Source organism: Pseudopodoces humilis, chromosome 13 (assembly GCF_049639895.1).
Source record: "Pseudopodoces humilis isolate 2021_Gansu_Grassland_sample_001 chromosome 13, ASM4963989v1, whole genome shotgun sequence".
NCBI classification, from domain to species: domain Eukaryota; kingdom Metazoa; phylum Chordata; class Aves; order Passeriformes; family Paridae; genus Pseudopodoces; species Pseudopodoces humilis.
The window spans coordinates 3,542,607-3,559,743 of record NC_142212.1 but is presented as its reverse complement, the minus strand read 5'-3'; the positions used below and the strand labels follow the sequence as shown (position 1 = coordinate 3,559,743).

General features: G+C 44.0%; 1 protein-coding gene across 3 annotated transcripts in view; it reads right to left on the bottom strand.

Moving 5' to 3' along the window:
* Nucleotides 1–12,358: 12,358 nt before the first annotated feature.
* The window catches only part of PPARG (peroxisome proliferator activated receptor gamma), a 52,284-nt gene continuing 47,505 nt past the window's right edge, over nucleotides 12,359–17,137 (bottom strand). For 2 of the 3 annotated variants that reach the window (XM_088061820.1, XM_088061821.1), the window contains exon 7: nucleotides 12,359–15,467. In XM_088061820.1, coding sequence (XP_087917946.1) covers nucleotides 15,220–15,467 — 248 coding nt within the window. In that variant the 3' untranslated portion in view covers nucleotides 12,359–15,219. The remainder of the gene's footprint in view (nucleotides 15,468–17,137) is intronic. The other variant, XM_005531810.3, reaches the window with a different exon arrangement.

Here is a 17,137-nt window from a genome sequence, read left to right as displayed (position 1 = left end):
TCCTGCTCTGGTTACACATTCACCCAGCCTGGCTTCCCCAGGCACAGCAATGCCAGCACAGCCTGCGAGTCACAAAGTTCCCTGGCTGATAATTTCGTCATTCCTTTATCAGCTGGCAGGATTGGAGAGCTGCTATCAATCTGCCAGTGGCACTCTGCTCACAGATTGTCACTCCACTATTTTGTCTATATGCCTGATCCTACACAATCCAGCCAAGGAATTTTGCTCACTCAGCTCCAGCACTTCAGCTCTGTAAACACAAGCTCCCAGAGAAGAAATCCAAGAGCATGTTGTGGCAGGGAAAAATATGCTTTAAATACATTCAGTGAGAATGACTTAAACACTTCATCCATCAAGTGACAAACAAAAAGCGAGATGTTATTTATAATCCCTTTTTGTGCTGGCTATAGCAAGAGGTTAGTGGATGGAAGGAAACTAAAATCATATTTTATTTTCCCACCTGCTCGTCTCTGCTGTGGCCAGTGGTGAGTTAGGCTCAGTGCATTCCAGAGCAGAGCCCAGGCAGTGTGGGAGCAGGACTGAAACATCTTTCTATTTTCTGGGAGCAACTGCAAAACCTGAGGGGGAGGCCTGGAGGCTCCCTTCAGCTATAGATTATTGCACACATTTTTCAGGCAGCTGATAACAGGGAAAAGAACTGTGCTGGAAAATAGATAAACTCTGATTTCCTTGGTTTACTTCAGGAACAGATTTCCAGGGGCACTGAGTCAGAAGAGTGATTTCCTTCTTATAGTTCTATTTTCTTTCTGTTGAGGTCCATTCTTAAATCAAAGGAAATCTGTGGTGATTATTAGGCTGAAGCCCTCAGCCTCTGCTGAACTACTCCAGTGTGTATTTTTATTTTCTGTTACTTGAAGAGAGAAATTATGTGAAAAACTCAGTAAACTACAGGATTTGAAGCAAGGCTGAATTTAACATGGTGCCCACTGTTACTTCAGGTACAATGAAGAACCAAGTTGTTCTCAGGAAGAATCAAGTTGTTCTCAGCTCTGAAGGACAGGAGTGCAAAGAAGCATTAGAGGACACCTGGGATATCAGGGATAGATTTAAGAGAAGCAGGGTGGGGGGCTGGTGAAGGACCTGAATGCCACATTTAGAGCAGAGAATTAGAAGAAAAGTGTTAGAAGGGGATCAGGGATCTAACCCATTCTCCTGTTCCAAGGCAGGAGCTGAGAGTCTTGAGCTGTTCCTGGTAGGCTGAAAGGGAAAAACAGAAGCTGGGGTAGAGAATCTGAACGAGTGGCTGCTGGAGAAGAGCATGCTGTGGACTTTCCTCTTTTTTAGGAGGTTAATTGGAGGGCAGAGGCACAAAGCTTTGGACAATGCAGGTGTAGCCTGTCCTGCTGCACCATCTCCTGCTTTTTACAAGCAGATCTGTGACCTGCACCTTCCCACACAGTTACACAGAAATTCAGTCTATTTGCTGGCTCAGAGGTGGGGTTTCCTTGGCAGCTCTGGAGCTGAAAATGTTGGTACCAGGGAGATTGAAAAAACCCCCAAGACATTTCAGCTAAATTAAGGGCATACCTGGATTAAACCCCTTGGCTTGCAGCTCCTGCTACCAAGGGGCAGTGGGGAGGACATTTATCCAGCTCCTGGTTCTTCCAGGGCTTAAACCTTTGCTGGTGAGACCAGTACGGACATGAATATGTAGAATAAACATTTCTCTCTTTGGAAGTAAGAAAACTCCAGCTCATTTCCAGGGGCCAGCAGAGCAGCACTGGCTGCAGGGGCAGCAGCAGCTGAAGGTGTGACTTCTGTTGCCCTGTTCCACCTGTTCATGGCTTCCTGTATGTCCTGCTAAAGGAGCAATTTCCCACCTGTGAATATTCTGCCACACTTGAATGAAAATTCTGCCTTGTAGACCCTTCCTCCTCTGCTCTTGGATGCACCCAGGGAGGATTTCCAGCTCAGCCACCCGTGATTTGCAAACGCTGCTGTTCCTTCCAGCCCTGATTGCATGGTATCCCCATGGCAGATGCAATTGCCTAAGAGAAACAAACATTAAGAAAGCATTTAATGTATTGTTGCTGGTCCTCTGATAATAAGTGCAAGAGCTGGAAACAAAGAGGGGAACTGTCACCTGGAACAGGCAGTTCCAAGCACCCAACATTTTGGGAGAGGGCCCAGTAACGTGCACAGTGCAATCAGAAATGGGCCCCAAGGGAAGGCTGGGCCAGGCTTTTGGGAAGGCACATTTGAATTGTTTTTCTTGGAGATTATGATAAATATTGCCATCAGATCACACCTGCATCACAAACTCACTCTGATCCTCTTTTATGGGATGGGTCCATACTGAGAGCTCGAAATTCAGACTTGCGGCTCTTGCAGTTACTTTGTTTTCTGAAAATTCTGGGAGCCCTTTTGCCATCTTCTTGTGAATAAAGAGTGAGGGGGTGGCAAAGATCCCCCTCCAAGGATCTCCTGCTGGGTGGGACTGAGCAAATCTCAGCACTTCCAGCAAGGCTTTGTCCAGGTCACAGGAAAAGTGACAAATGTCTGCAGTGACACAAAATCCTTGCAGCACTCAGGCACCCTGAAGACTTGGAAACAGCCTTGGCAACCCCATTCCATATGGGGAGAAGCAAAGACAACCACATCAAGTGGAGTTTTTGTGTAAGAGAGTAAAATTCTAGATGTTTTTTCAGCCAGACCCAAAATTTCTTGTGCCTCAGGTTTGTTTTTTTGTCCAGTTTTATTTTATGAGTCTCGTGGATGTGAAGGTGAGAAGGAAAAGAAAGAGAAGAATGAATTAACGACATGAGCTTTGCTAGATTCCATGCATAAATTATGTTATTTAGTTACAGTAGCAAATTTCTTTAAAATGTCATACATTAAATGAGAGAAAGAAGCTTCTGTACACGACTGGAAAGAAGATTTGGGGTGGCACGTGATTGTGGAGACTGGGATTTGTCTCGTTTTTATTCAGCCATCTAAAATTTCCATCCAGAGCCTGCAGAAGGAGCAGCACCTCCAGAGAACAAGGCAAACCCCAGCCTAAAACATCAATCCCTGCAGGAGATTAATTCCAGGCTGAGCTCCCCCCACACCCTAGAATGAGTTTAACTGGATGCTTGGCTTTTGGACAGGCTCAAATTAAGGATTAGGAAATCAAGCCATGACATAAATGAGTGTTTTTGCTTTGTAAATGGTCAGAGTTAGAGGAGAGGATCTAGAGGGAACCTAGAAATTCATTTGGAACCAGATGATGGCAGGAAAAAAAAATAAATCTGAATCTTTTTGGTGTAACTTAAACATCTTTTTTTCCTACATAAATGAAGCCCTGCTAATTAGCCAGGACACCTTTCCAGTGTCTTGTGCCATCCTTTTTCTGCAGTGTTTCGATCATTGGTGTCCATTAACTCCTGAAATATCAGAGGGAATGTTAAGGAAAAAAAAAAAATTTACTTCTCTAAAAGGAAAAGAATGTTATGAAAACAAACTGTGGCTTTTTAGGACTTTTTGCAATTTCCTGAGGCTTTTTCTTGAACTGGAGAACATCAAGTCCTCCCAGTCCAGCAATTCGTGGGAACAGTGCGGAGAGGCTGGGTCAGTCCATGAGAGGCAGAGGCAGACTTGGACCATCACTGCCTTCCAAAATGCCTCTGGAAGGAGCTGCTGCCTCCAAAGCACAGCCTGGATTTTGGGAAGGCCCTGGCAGCCAGGGATTGGAAATGTCACCAGGAAAAGCCAGCCTGGGTGTGGTTTATTGCAGGGCTGGGAGGGTGGCTCCCCTCACCAGGGCAAGAAATCCGTGTCCTACGTGAGACATGAGGGGCTTTGCTTTGGGAGAATTCCCAGTTCTCCTTCTCAGGCACCTGTGGGCTGCCAGAGCCTCAAACTCCCAGCACAAACCAGAGCTGGGCAGTGCTGCTGAGGGCCAGCTGTCAGCCAAGCAGAAGTTCTGGCCACCAAGCAGAAGTTCTGGCCACCAAGCCACCACCCCTCTTTGGCCACAGCAGCACTGGGACCTGCTCTCTGCACATCCTCCTGTCCCACTGCCTTTAATCCATGGCATAAAGAAATAAATAAAAAATGGCACGGGGGAGTTTTGCCTTGTCCAGGTAAAACTTCACATTTTTGGTTGCTGAGCCTTGCTGTGGATTCCAGGGATTTATCTCAACAGCTCAGGATTAAAAACTTGGCTCCACAGTGCTCGAGTCTCTGATGGGATTTAGAATTTCAAGGTGCACTGTGTATTTTGTTGCCCCAGACATTAAGCAAAGGGCACCCAGAAAACCCCTCGTGCACCCCAGCTGGGATGGTCTCTCAGTTTGGCAGCAAACTATTCCAAAAAAACTATTCCAAAATAATTTTAAATCCATTTTTGCACCTGCAATAGTTTCAGCTTTCAACCAGCTTTCAATTTTGTGTGAGAATGTTGCATTGCACAGAACATGGTCTGCTTCCCCTACACACTCACAAGGTCAATTATTCTGTCAAAAAAGGAAATTAAATTAAATTAAATTAAATTAACATGGCACGATTTAATCCTTGACCAAAAAATACTTGTTATGTTGCTATTGGCTGGATGTCCTAAGATAGACAATTAAACAAATCAGTGATTAATTAGCTATTTGAAGCTGGAATAACCTGTAATTGTCTTGGTCCTCTCTTCAGAAAGGAAAAAAAGGAGAAGAAATTTTTTCCTTCCTGGGTCCTCTGAGGCCTCACTTTTCCGTGATCCATGGGCTCTTAAAGATAATCATTTAATGGTTCAGATTGTTTTAGCTATTTCCTTAAATACTCCAGGGTAAATTTCCTTGCAGCTCGCTCACTTGAATGTATCTAACCCAGCTGAACATATTTAACCTCTTCTCTTCCTCCTCTCTATGCTCCAGCTCATTGCTAATTTTAATAATTCTGAGCATCTGCTGGGAGTTAACCTTTTGCTGTGAAGACTTAAGCAAAAGAAACTATTGAACAATTAATCTTTATTCTTCTGTTATTCCCTTGTATTCCTTGGCACTACTGGGATTTTTATCTTTCTTTGTTTTAAAGCACAGAATCTTTTCTCATCTCCTTTAACACCTCTTGCTGTCATTTTCTGCTTTGATATTGGAGCACCACTGGATATTTCCCACCCTGGGCTCGCACAAACAGAAGGGAAATGCTTGATTTGAGAGCCAGGGTGGGAAAAGCTGCCCAACAACAAGGCTGCAGTGATGTGCCCCAGCACAGAAACTGGGGGCATGGTATTGTTTACAGGACATATCACCAGAGAGATTAATTTTAATTTACTGATTATTAACAGCCACACTGGCCTGAGGTGATTGAGGGTACCTGGGTTTAGGCACCCTGGATAACACTCAGGACCTGAGAAACACTCAAAACCACCAGGAGGGGAAAAAAAAAAAGCTGAAACCCCAAAGAGTTGCTCACCTCCAAGTGAACACACAGCTGGGAAAACAGAATTTTAAAGCAAAAATCCCAGTTTAGCTATCTTGTTTGTAAATGAAATTATTTCTGGTGGTGATTTATAATGGATTTTTCCTTGGAAAAAAGGAAATGTTCTGGTGTCCTGGAGAAGATCCTGTAAGAGGGGAATTGAGGATGAGGTTTGGTGCACAACTTTTGGATGACCTGGGGCTGAGCCCTCCTCCAGCAGTAAAATAAACAAAGTTGGCACTGATTGCTGTAAAGCACTTGGAGGAATTTGCTGGGAGACTGATCCTGAGCTCCCTTCTCCTCTGGGTGGGTGATTCCTGCGCTGCCAAGCCGGGAATGGCCAGGTGCAACAGCGACTTTCCTTGGGTGCAGCTGGCAGGCTCAGATGTTATCTTTGCAAACCACATTTGAAAGACGTATGAAAACGCCCAATAAAACACTCTGGCTTCTTAATCCATTGAGCAATTCCTCATTTCAAATTGTGGCATTAAAATGCAGCTGGGGCAATTTCTAAGAAAATCAGGAGATAGAATCATATGACAACATCCTGGTGCCCTGCAGTGCTGAGGGGCAGAATGAGCTCCTGAGCCCGAGGAGCCCGTGTGTTTAGAGCTTGGTTTAGAACAAAAAGTTCTTTACCCTGCACCTCTCAAAGTGAAATTTTGCTCCTCTGGCTGTCAGGCAGGATGTACCCACTGCCTGTGATTTAATACTCACCGGGCATGCCAAGAATAGATCAGCCTGCTCTTGGCAGCAGGAATTGCATTTGTGTAACAACAAGCTTTAAAACCCTGTTAAGAAACATTGTCTGATCTGTAGCCTGGGACTCGTTCGTTTTGTTGTCGTCATTTTACTGAAAATGAAAAAAAAAAAAGAAATAAAACACAAGACATTTCTCCAAAAATCTGGAGGGCACTTTGGAATGCCTTTAAAAAAAGTTTTTTAAAAAAAAAAAAACAAACAAAAAAACAAGCAACAAACACCATGACAGATTGGGTAACAGCTCCATCTCCTCCTTCTGGAAGGCTGATTTAGAATGTAAAGGAGAATGTTTGTTGTGTGTCTCCTGGACACACTGCTGTCCCTGCACTGCCTCTCTGGGTGAATTGCACAAGCATTTCAACACCAGGGCCCAACTTCAGCCTCTGAAATCTGGATTTAAGCGTACAGAGCCCAGCTGCCTTTTGCTCAGCGCTTCTGGATCCCAAACCTTGGGGATGCCAAGCTCGGAGAGGCCGATGAGGGGAAGCTGCAGTGAGGGACAGGGGTTTCAGTCCCTGCTCTGCCCTCCAGATGGGCACTGGGACTGTTCCTTGTGCAAAGAGGAATGATGCTTTTCCGTCAGGGAAAACAGTGGCAGAGAAGCTGCCTGCAGTGAGCACGATGCCTGCTGGAGTGAGAGAGGTTAAATTCCAGTATGGTGGCTCGAAATAAGGGCCTGACTGAGCTTCACAAGGGCTTTTCTTGATGCAGTCATGGAAGTTTTGAACTGTCTCGCTCTTGCCCCGGTGCAGACCGAAGCCTCGTTCTGTGGTTTGTGTTGGGATCTGCTTTTGCAGGAGGGTTCTCCTGGTTCCACACTCAGCAGGGAAAGTGCCCATGAGTTCTCAGCTCCCTCTCACCCTGAGCTGCTGGGAGAAGGTTTTGCTCCTCCTGGAGCTCCGAGATGCTCCTTTCTGAGGTGCCACTGACCTCAGGGTGGCTGGAGAGGGCAGGAGCAGGCAGGGCCCTGGCACAATGGGCTCGGGGGAAGGAAATGCTGCTCTGGTTTGTATCCTCAGCCCCTTGGCTGCAAACCAAAGTGCCAGAGCTCTGAGCAGGACAGGCACTCCCAGCCAGCAAGGGACAGCAGGATGCAGGGGACAGGAACTGGGGACAATGGAAGAACCTGGGGTGCAGCAGGAGCTGCCCTGCCCTGGCTCTGCTCCTTGTGCTTTGGGGAGTGATTGGAACCAGGCAAAGCAGGCAACAATATCTCCTCTCTCCCTCTTGTTTTAATAATGCCCACAACTGAGTAATAACCTTCCTGCAAGTGGAACTTTGAGGATTCTGGCTGTACAGAAAGAAATTCCTCAGCCACTGGAATCCAGTCGGGCTTGAGCCCAGCCCAGGGTGGCAGTGCTGGCAGAGCAGGATTCACACTGTGCTCGTGGCAACCCCTTCTCACTACTGTTAATGCCTGGTTTATTCTTCAAATCACTTTGCCTCAGTGTTCTTCAGACATCCCTTCTGCATATCTGGGGCAGGTATCCCCAGTGTTCCATTTAGGATCAAAGCCTGCTCACCTTGGGCACCCAAAGCTCTCCTCCCTGGGAACCATGGAACTCCCTTGCACATCATTCCATGGAGGCCAGTCCTACAGGTCCTGGCTCAAGGACTTCTCCTGGAAACCTCGTCTGATTGAGAGGGAACAGAATCCAGAGCACAAACCCTTGAGTGGTGACATTTGTAACACAAATGGGGTTTTTCTCTAAACATCAGCAGCTCCCCCATTCTTGTCTTGATCCCGGATTTGAGGCTCTTCCCTTGCACTGGGCAGTTTCCAGTGAAACTCTGGGTTAATTGCATGCCAGCCTGCTGCTGGTTAAGCACAGCTTTATTGTGTACCAAGGGAAGTGCAGAGCAAACAGGGAGGAGACATGATATATAAAATTCCTAACTGGGTGCTTTTACAGCCCACTGGTTCCTCTCTCACAACACATCCCTGCCCATGGCAGGGGAATTGGAATTAGATGTTCCTAAAGGTCCCTTCCAACCCAACCCTTTCTGTGATAATATTTGGGTTAGGTTGTATAATTTCCACTAGTGACGATTTCCTGTGGTATCACTCATGTGGTACCATGAACACCTCACAACCTCCTACAAGGAGCAAAATAAAGTGATGCCTTTGGGGAACCAAAAATAGCTGAGATCAGATAATACCCTCTTTGTGACACAGAACTTTTCCTGCTGGGTGTCAAAATTCCCCCTTCAGCACCCAGACTCTCCAAGTAACTCCTACAAGACACCTTTGCAACCCTGTTGTGTTTTCAAAATCCATTTCTTAGCATGATTTCAACCCCTGTAACTTCATTTTGGTGTGATGCCATTGCCTCCAAGGCCATTTCAGCGTCTGAATTTCACTCGGAAGCAGACTGCACCTTGGAATTGCAATGTGAAATGCAGAATCCGTACTGTAGAGTCCACCCAGAAAAGAAGATGAAGAACTCCCAGTTAAATTCTTACCACCTTAATTTATTTTCATTTTTTTCCCTGGAAAATAAAAAAGCTATTAATTTACTATGAATTTAATGTTTTATTTTTAATATTTCGAACAAACCTGTCTCTGATAGACATTTTTCATTGTCTTTTTCCACAGAACTGCAAGTGCAAGCTTAATAAGAGGACTCAGGGAATTTTATTCCATAAATTGATCTTGCAAAGGCAAAGCACTGTGGGGGTCCCATCTTCCTTGAATCTGGCTTTATTACCCCTGTTTGTATTTTATTGTAAGAATGCATGAACTAAAATGATAAAATATTTTGCCCAAGCTGTTCAGGCAGAGTCCAGATGCAGAGGAATCACTGTGCCTTTCCTGCCAGTCTAGAATGAATCACATGAATTCTCATTAAAATGTGAAAAATGAAGAGAAAAGAAGTATATAAGAAGAAATATTCAGCTGGGGAAATATTGATCTAAAGAGCTCCTGGATCTTTTGGTTAAAGTTCAGCTAAGAGACAGCCAGTTTAACACAGATTCCAACACACAGCAGCAAACCCATCCCTTTGGATTGCACATCTTAATTTACTTCTGACTGCACAGCTCTGATCATTCCTTTCCTTTCCTTTATTCTGGTTTAAGGGTGAACTGGGAGGGAATTTTGTGAGTCTGCATTCTTTCCAAAAGGACCCCAGTTGGAATTGTGAACGTGAGCAGCTTTGAATTTGTGTCTCCTCAAAAGTTCAGGGCTCTGCTCCTGGGTCAGTGCTCGTGGTTTGGGTTCTGTGTCATGGGCAGGAAGAGAAGGGAACCCAGCAACCAAAGCTCAGCAAGAACAGCTGATTCCGAGGAATGTCCCTGATACAATCCTGTTATCAAAGGAGACCCAAATCCATTTTTTTAAGGTCTGGAACCCAGAGCTTCCCTTGCTACAGGAGCCACCTCCTTCACTGTGCTGAGATTTTTCATTTATTCCAGCAGGAAGAAGACAGATCTCCCTTGCCCCAGCAAGCAGATGTTCACCAAGAAGGTTTTGCTAACTGATCAATTGCAAAATCCCTCACTGCAATCCTTTAGAAAATCAGATGCCCTCTGTCCTTCCTCCCACTCCAGCTTAGTTGCCAAAACTTACATACAAAATTATTACTGTAATGTTTTATAGTCACTGGGAAAAAAAATATCCACTTGGTCTTACAGAATGATGTGCAATTAATCTGTGGCCTCAAAATAAAAAAAAAAAAAGAAAAAGTCTATTAAAAGTAGCTCTTTTTCCTCCCTCCTCCCTCTCCCAGGCCCCTTTTACTCCCCTCCCCCAACAATAAAGGATGTTTTGGAACAGCCTTTTCAGGAAACATTTCCACAGCAAAATGCAGCATCATTTATAATATTTAAAGCTACATTTTTGTTGAGATGGCTTGGCAGGCTTTGCTTGCAAATCTGGCAGGATATGGCCAGCTGAGAGTTAGCACTAACAAACCGAGGATATGCTGACACAACAGAATGCTTTAATCATCATTGCAGCAAGCGGGACAAGATCTCCTCCTGCACTGCCAGCTCTTCCCAGTGTGAGAACCAATGGTGCTGCGTTCTCCTCCTTCCCTCCCCTGCCTCTGGAGAGTTCACTTCTCCCTCGCTGTCTCCACTGAGCTGAAAAAACCTCGTTGGGTAACAGTGTATAACATAATGAGCAATGGATATTCCTCTTGGCCAGCGCTGTTATGAAAATGCTCCCCATTTCCAGAGCAATAAGGAAGCTTAATAATTAAAACAGAAAGCCCTTAACCAGTTTGTGTCTCAATAGAAGGGCTATTCTCACTAGCAGCTAAAGCTCTTTTTTGGCTTTACCCTTTCCTAAAGCAGGGCTGAGAGGCACGTTCAGTTAGCAAAATCCTAATTAGAAACTTGTCCCATCTGAGAGCGGGGAGCTGATCTCAGCCATTCGCAAAAGTCTATTGAATTAATTTCTCATCTGAAAGAAGTCCTGAAGCATTTAACCCCAGAAATCTGAGAGTTACTGCCTTGGCTAATGCTTGCCCAGAGAACTCCTGCTACAGGACCCAGCCAAGCTCCAGACCTGCAATACCTCAATATTGGCCACATTAAGCAATAAAGAGATGTCATGAAAGAGGCTGTGAATTGAACAAGCCTTTCCTATTTTGGGAACATATAAATTTATGGATGCTGTTCGCTGGCTTTGGTGTGCTAAAACTTCTTGCAAACACCAAGTCCATGGGGCATTTGGCTCTTACAAAAAACCAAAGGTGAAATCCTGCAAGACCCTGCACACACACGTATCTAACCCTGCTACATTGCATCCAAAGCTGTGGAATCATTTCCTCCTTTCTTCCTTTGCTGGGTCAGTCCTTGCCTCCTGAGTGTTTGCTTCAAGCCAGTGAAGATGTGCTGCCTAATTTCCTCTCCATACCCTGTGTGTCCAAATGAAAATCCAGAAGTTCAGAAATTGTCTTTCTTACAACCATCATTTCCAGGGCTGGGTAGTGCTCAGAAGAATGGAAGTGTAGAAGAATTTCTTGTACCCGTGGAATTGGATAAACCCCTGCGCAGCTGATTTTTGACCACTGGTTTTTCAGACAAGGCACTTGGAATGGGATTTATGATGAGACCCATATTTTTTTCCAGTGCTTGAATGTGAACTGAACTGTTTGACAGGTGTGTGGCTGAGCTGCTGATCCAGGAGGTGTTTGCTGGGGTTGTTACCCTTCAGTTTTGTTTTCCTCCCCCTATAAATCTCTAGCTGCAGCTTTGTGTTGCTTGTGTCTACAAAGCTGATGTCACATCCATTTAAGAGATATTACCTCTTATTTCAAAGGCAAAAAGTCCCATTAAAATGTACTCAGCCACAAGACAGAGTTTACAGCTACAAACCAAATACTAAATCCTGATCCCTCAGGGCTTATCTGTACCCACGGTGGCTGGAAGCCGTGGTGTGTTAGCTGAGGGAAGGGGCTCAGTCACACAACGGGGGACAGCAGCTCTTGGGAAGCCCATTTCCCATTTCCCGGAGTTTTGGAGTGCTGAGGGCTGGCTGTGCTGGGAGAAGGGTCTGTTAGGGAGTGCTGAAGGGTGGGGAATCACCTGCACCAGGGGGACAAAGGGGATTTCCTCACTGTTACGAAAACCGTGGCTGAAATGGTCTGGGCCGCCTTTGCCATAACAGCAGGGACTCTGGAAATGCTTTTCTCTCCTTCCACTTTTCATTCCAGGCCCTCACAGCAACATTTGCTGCAGAAATGGTCACACCAGTGATGTTTGAAGAAGGTAATTTTTCCTGCTGAGCAGGGACCTTTGAGCTCCTACAAGGAATGTTCTGATGCCCGCCAGGGGGAGGGGAACGAGCTGGATGTGTGCAGGGACATCAAATGACCTTCTCTGGACTCAATTTACCTCCAGCTTTTCCACAGCAAAAGCAGAGCAGTGTGAAATACGAGACAGAATAGCAGCCCAGAAGTTTCAAAGCCTGTGGGAATCTCCAGGATCCCACACCATCCCCGAGGATGTTAATGATGTAGTGAGCAGATGACTGAGGAACAGCACACCACCAGCAAAATCAAACTCTTCAAAGGCAGCCATGTACCAGCTGACTGCTTCTATTTTGGAGTTCTTAAATGCTTTTAGTAGCACTGAAGATCAAAACCCAAATTGTTCATTTATGGTGTAGCCCGTTCTACCCAAAACTCTAGAGAGTCTGAAAGTATTACAACCTACTGATGAACTCCCATTAGCAAGTTTTTGTTTTTAATAAATAAAGTCCCATAGAAACAGAAAGTATTTACAATAAGATCAAAATTCTGAATATAATTCACAAGAGAAAATGCTATTTTTTGAGAAAATGTTTTCATATCCTCATAACAGTCATTTGTTCTAAATTAGTACATAGCAATTGTCCATTAAATGAACATTTTTCCCTTAAGACCTATTCTTGTAGAAAAGTATTTCAGGCAAAACTTCTTAACCATGATGTAACCGCTTAGAATCAGAACATGTCAGTGATTAGTAACTCACATAAAAAATTAACACTTTGCATGGCTTGAGGAAAACATGGTGAATAATATCGATATGTGAGAGAAGACAGGGTGTAGGGAGAACAATATATTTTATTAGAGCAGCTGATACAGTTGAAAGAAAAGTAGAGGCTTTTGGGCATTCGGTGCCTTCATCCTCATAAAGGATAACACCCATTCCTGCAAAGCTCTTCTGATTATGATTACATTACCACTCTCAAAATATAGGGATTTTTGGACTGAGTGGCTTCGACACTGTCACTGCTGCATAGACAGTTTCAGAAATATCGCCCCTTGCAGGAGTGGGATGAAGCTCTTTGGTTAATGTGCTGCTGGGTTACACAGATTTTTTTTCAGTACTTTGTAACAAAGCCCTGGACTCAATTTCCCCATCAGAGCATCTCTGCCACTCATTTTCAAATAATTTTGAATATTACCTCTGTAAGGACATGCCCTAGAATTCCTTTTCATTAGAAACTACTTCTGGACTTCCATTTCAAGGGAAGCCAGTGGGAAATTGGATTGCTAAAGAAATGCAGGCTCAGATTTGTGGTTCTTGCTGGGTGTTGCTGTTACAGGAATTCAGTGTTGGAGCTGGGGTCCATCCCAGTGCCAGCTCATCTCTGGCCCATCCTCCACGGCCGGGGTGAACTCTGCAGAATTCTCCCACTAAGGGATGGAAGGCAACACTTCAAATGAACAGTGGAAAGCAACTTCAACGGGAGAGAGAATATTTTCTTTTGCACTGTACCAGCCATGAAGGTGTGAATGCGATTCCTGCCCGTGCCACGCTCAGCTGGAACCACCTGGAATGTGCAGCAAAGCTGCAGTGCTGAGCATGAGCTGCAATCCTGTGTTTGCTCCAGGGCCATCCTTTCTGAGCTACCTGAAATGACCTCACTGCAAGCCTGGCAGGATCAAAGCTGTTCTCTCCAGCCTCGCAGTGACTTCATCTCAGCGCAATTCCACCTGTGGGCTCTAAACCTGGAGGCTGAATGATCCAATTCCCCAAACTTCCTGGTGGGAATCACGCTCACTACTGACCTTAGGCCCAGAGGTTACCTGGAATAAGTGGTAGGAAACATTTCCAGGTGTAGAAGGCATGAGCTGATGGATTAATTTTAATCTTTACCTCTCTCAGCTTCTTTATTGCATAATTTGCATCGACTTAAGAGTTTCAAGGGCTACATTAGGAGCAAAGCCAATTTCTACTCCCTGAAGATCCTCCTCACACCTACATCACCTCTTTGTCCAACTGGGAATCAGCACTCCCCTTGTCTCAGTTTAAGGCACATTTTTTGCTACATAAATAAAATACAGACATGGGGAGGGAACCAAGGATGTTGGGGACCTCTCCTTATTTTGATATATGTCACAAATAGTGCTTTTCCCCTAGTATTTCCTCTTCTGGTCCACCACTGTGGGTCTCCCCTGCTTGATTTAGTCAGGGGTCACATTCACAGACTATCAAATGTGAGGGGGTGAAATGTGAATCTCTCACCTCGGTACCAAGAATACCCCAAAATGACATTGCTAGGGAATTCATCTTCTGTTAAATTTGTTCACTCTGCTGTGCTCTGCTCCCTGTGGAACTCTTAGATGACATTATGGGGCAACACATGCAAGAGAACCAGTGACCTCAAGAGCAGGAACATCTCCCAGCATCCTTGGGTGAACATCCAGAGCTCAAGTGGAACTCAGGGTTCAGGGTTTCCATCCCAGCTTTATCTCTGCACAAGAATTCATCCAAACCTTGCTTTTGTTTAGGAGTTAATTTGTCACAACACTGCAATTTTTCCGTGATATTCTGACTGTTGTTCAATGGCAATTTATCAAATAACTGGGGAAGGTCTCAGGCCAAGAGGTTTGGACCAACCTATTCCAGCTCAGCTCTGGCTGCTGTGGGGTGGGAATTGGAGTAGCTGCTGCTCCAGCTGTCTCAAACTTGGTCGAGCAGAGGAATCAAAAGGACTCTTGCATATTCCTCCCTTAATTAATTCTTGAAATGGCATCTAATTTTTCAGTTTGCCCACAAATGAGTGGCCCCATTTCTCCTTGCACCAAGCCCCCTTTGCAGAGCTCTGTCAGTGTCACATCTTATCATGGAAGGCACGAATATTTTCAGACCTGACACTTCTCCCTTTGAAACTCTCCTGGGAAGTTAGACTAATCTGTGACTGAATTTTGTTTTGCTGCCGCCTTGGGAGCACAAAATCGAATGTTAATACTTCAAACATTTCCCTGGAAATGTTCAAGGAGAAAGGTTTTTATTTAGCTAAAAATTTAACTGCATGCTTGGGTGAAGCATCGATCATACTTGGACAAGCAATTTTAAGAAATAACGTAGTTAAAAAATTAATTCTGAAAATACTGCCAACAATTTCATGATATAGATACTTTTAATATTAAAAGTAAATTGTAAATGTGTCTTTATAAACAATATGCATAAAATAGACCTACTATACTAAGCTCTCTCTTTTTAGATGCTGTTTCACAGTAATTTCTTAGGTACGCCAAGTTTTTCCCTCAAAGAAATAGTGCAATCTGAAAAACATACATTATGTCAGGGGATTAAGAACTGCTCTGCTCATTAATACAAGTCCTTGTAGATCTCTTGTAGCAGTGGATGGAGGCTCATGTCCGTCTCGGTTTTCTTGATGACCTGCAGGAGCTGCACGTGCTCCGTGACGATCTGCCTGAGGTCCGTCATTTTCTGCAGCAGCTTTGCAAACAGCTGCGAGGACTCGGGGTGGTTCAGCTTCAGCTGCAGCTCCAGGGCTTGCAAAAGGTTGTCCTGAATGTCTTCAATTGGCTTCACATTTAACAACCCCGGGCGGTCTGCGGGAAAAAAGGGTCATGAGTTTATCGGCATCGCGACACCGGCTTCGCGCATCCATCTCTTACACGCGTCCCAACAAATTCGGGTGGCGTTTCCTGGGAGCTGTCTGGTGGTTTGTAAGATTTCACAAAAGGGATTTGCTCAAAGGGGTTCTAGGACTAATCTTGGAAACATTTCCACTGGGCGGGCTGGGGAGAAACAGACCTGTGAGTTTACGAGCACCGCAGCATCAATTCCTGTGCGTTAATTTCTTACACATTCCTAAGCAGATGAAACCTCTGCAAATGGCTTTTCCTGGGAGCTGTTTGACCTTCAGGTAGTTTGTAAGATTTCCCTGGATGTCCTCAGAGGGGTTTTGGAACTAGTTTCCTACTCCAGAGCTAGGTTTATACTCCACTACAGCGGATTTTCCACAGTAAACTGGGAGGGTGTGTGGGGAAAAAAAAGAGTGAGATAGTTGGGGGATAAACAATCTCTATCAGGTAATTAACTTCTGGAAAATCAACATATACTCTGATGGATTTGCATGTAGCTGCTGCCACTAAAAATGTTTCCCCCTAAGGTGGATATCGACCCATCAAATGAAAAAAAAAAGGCATAAACTCAACTTCTGCAGTTTATTTGATTCTCCAGTGCTGAAAGTTAATGAAATTTGAGTGTCTAAGCAATGAAAGCTGCTTAACTTTATGAAATCCTCACATATGACAACGACTACCATGAATTTTGTTACTGCTAAAATACTTAATACTGAGTAACACTTCCCAAATATCATAATAGATCAGGAAAAGAGTCAATAATTTAAATAAAATTTGCTGTGCAGCTATGAAATTAATTTCATAGGTTGATCAATAAAAAGCAGTGCCTACTGCAAGCCTTAAATCACTTCCCTAAGGCAATAATTCCATTTCAGCAAGGATGAGAGGCTGATCTCTGTTAAAAACATAAAAAAAAGCTGTTATTTCCTGTGATCTTGGTAACCTTTCTGAGCACAGAGTTCTCCTAACTCAGCTCGAGTTGTGCAGCACACCGGCAAAAAGGCTGAGAGAAAACAAAGCTCTTTATAAATACATCGTGGCTTTACTTCATGGGGGAAAAAACTGCAGTATAAACTAAAATGCAAAGCTGGCAGGAAAACCAGTGAGTACACAGCCATGAAAATGAAGGTCACTGATCAGGAAAGGATACTCGGTTCTCCAAGAGGTGAGGTTTAGGCAGAGTTTTTCAAAGATAGGGAAAAAAAAGTAATTTTCAGTGTGAACCTGGATATTTGTTCATCAAAGTGCTTGTCCTGCAGGCAATTTATTATTTATATATTTTATATTATACATATGTTTATTACTAAAACAGTTATTATAATTAAATTAATTAATAATTATAATTAAAACCAATTTATTTATCTCATTCAACTGATAACCCCATAAAATTTATTTATCCCATTCAACTGATAACCTCATAAAATCTGATTCAGAAAGTCTGGGAGTAAATATTAAAAAAGATTCCATTTTATCAATTTCCTTTGGCAATATTTTTAATGATACCTAAAGAGTTTTTGATAAATGCTAGATATTTCTTTTCTGATTGCCTGAATGCATTACATGGGCTGCAGAATCCAGCTGACATCTTTCTGAGACTTGCCAAATTTCAGCCCTTCAAAGCTGGTAATAATTTG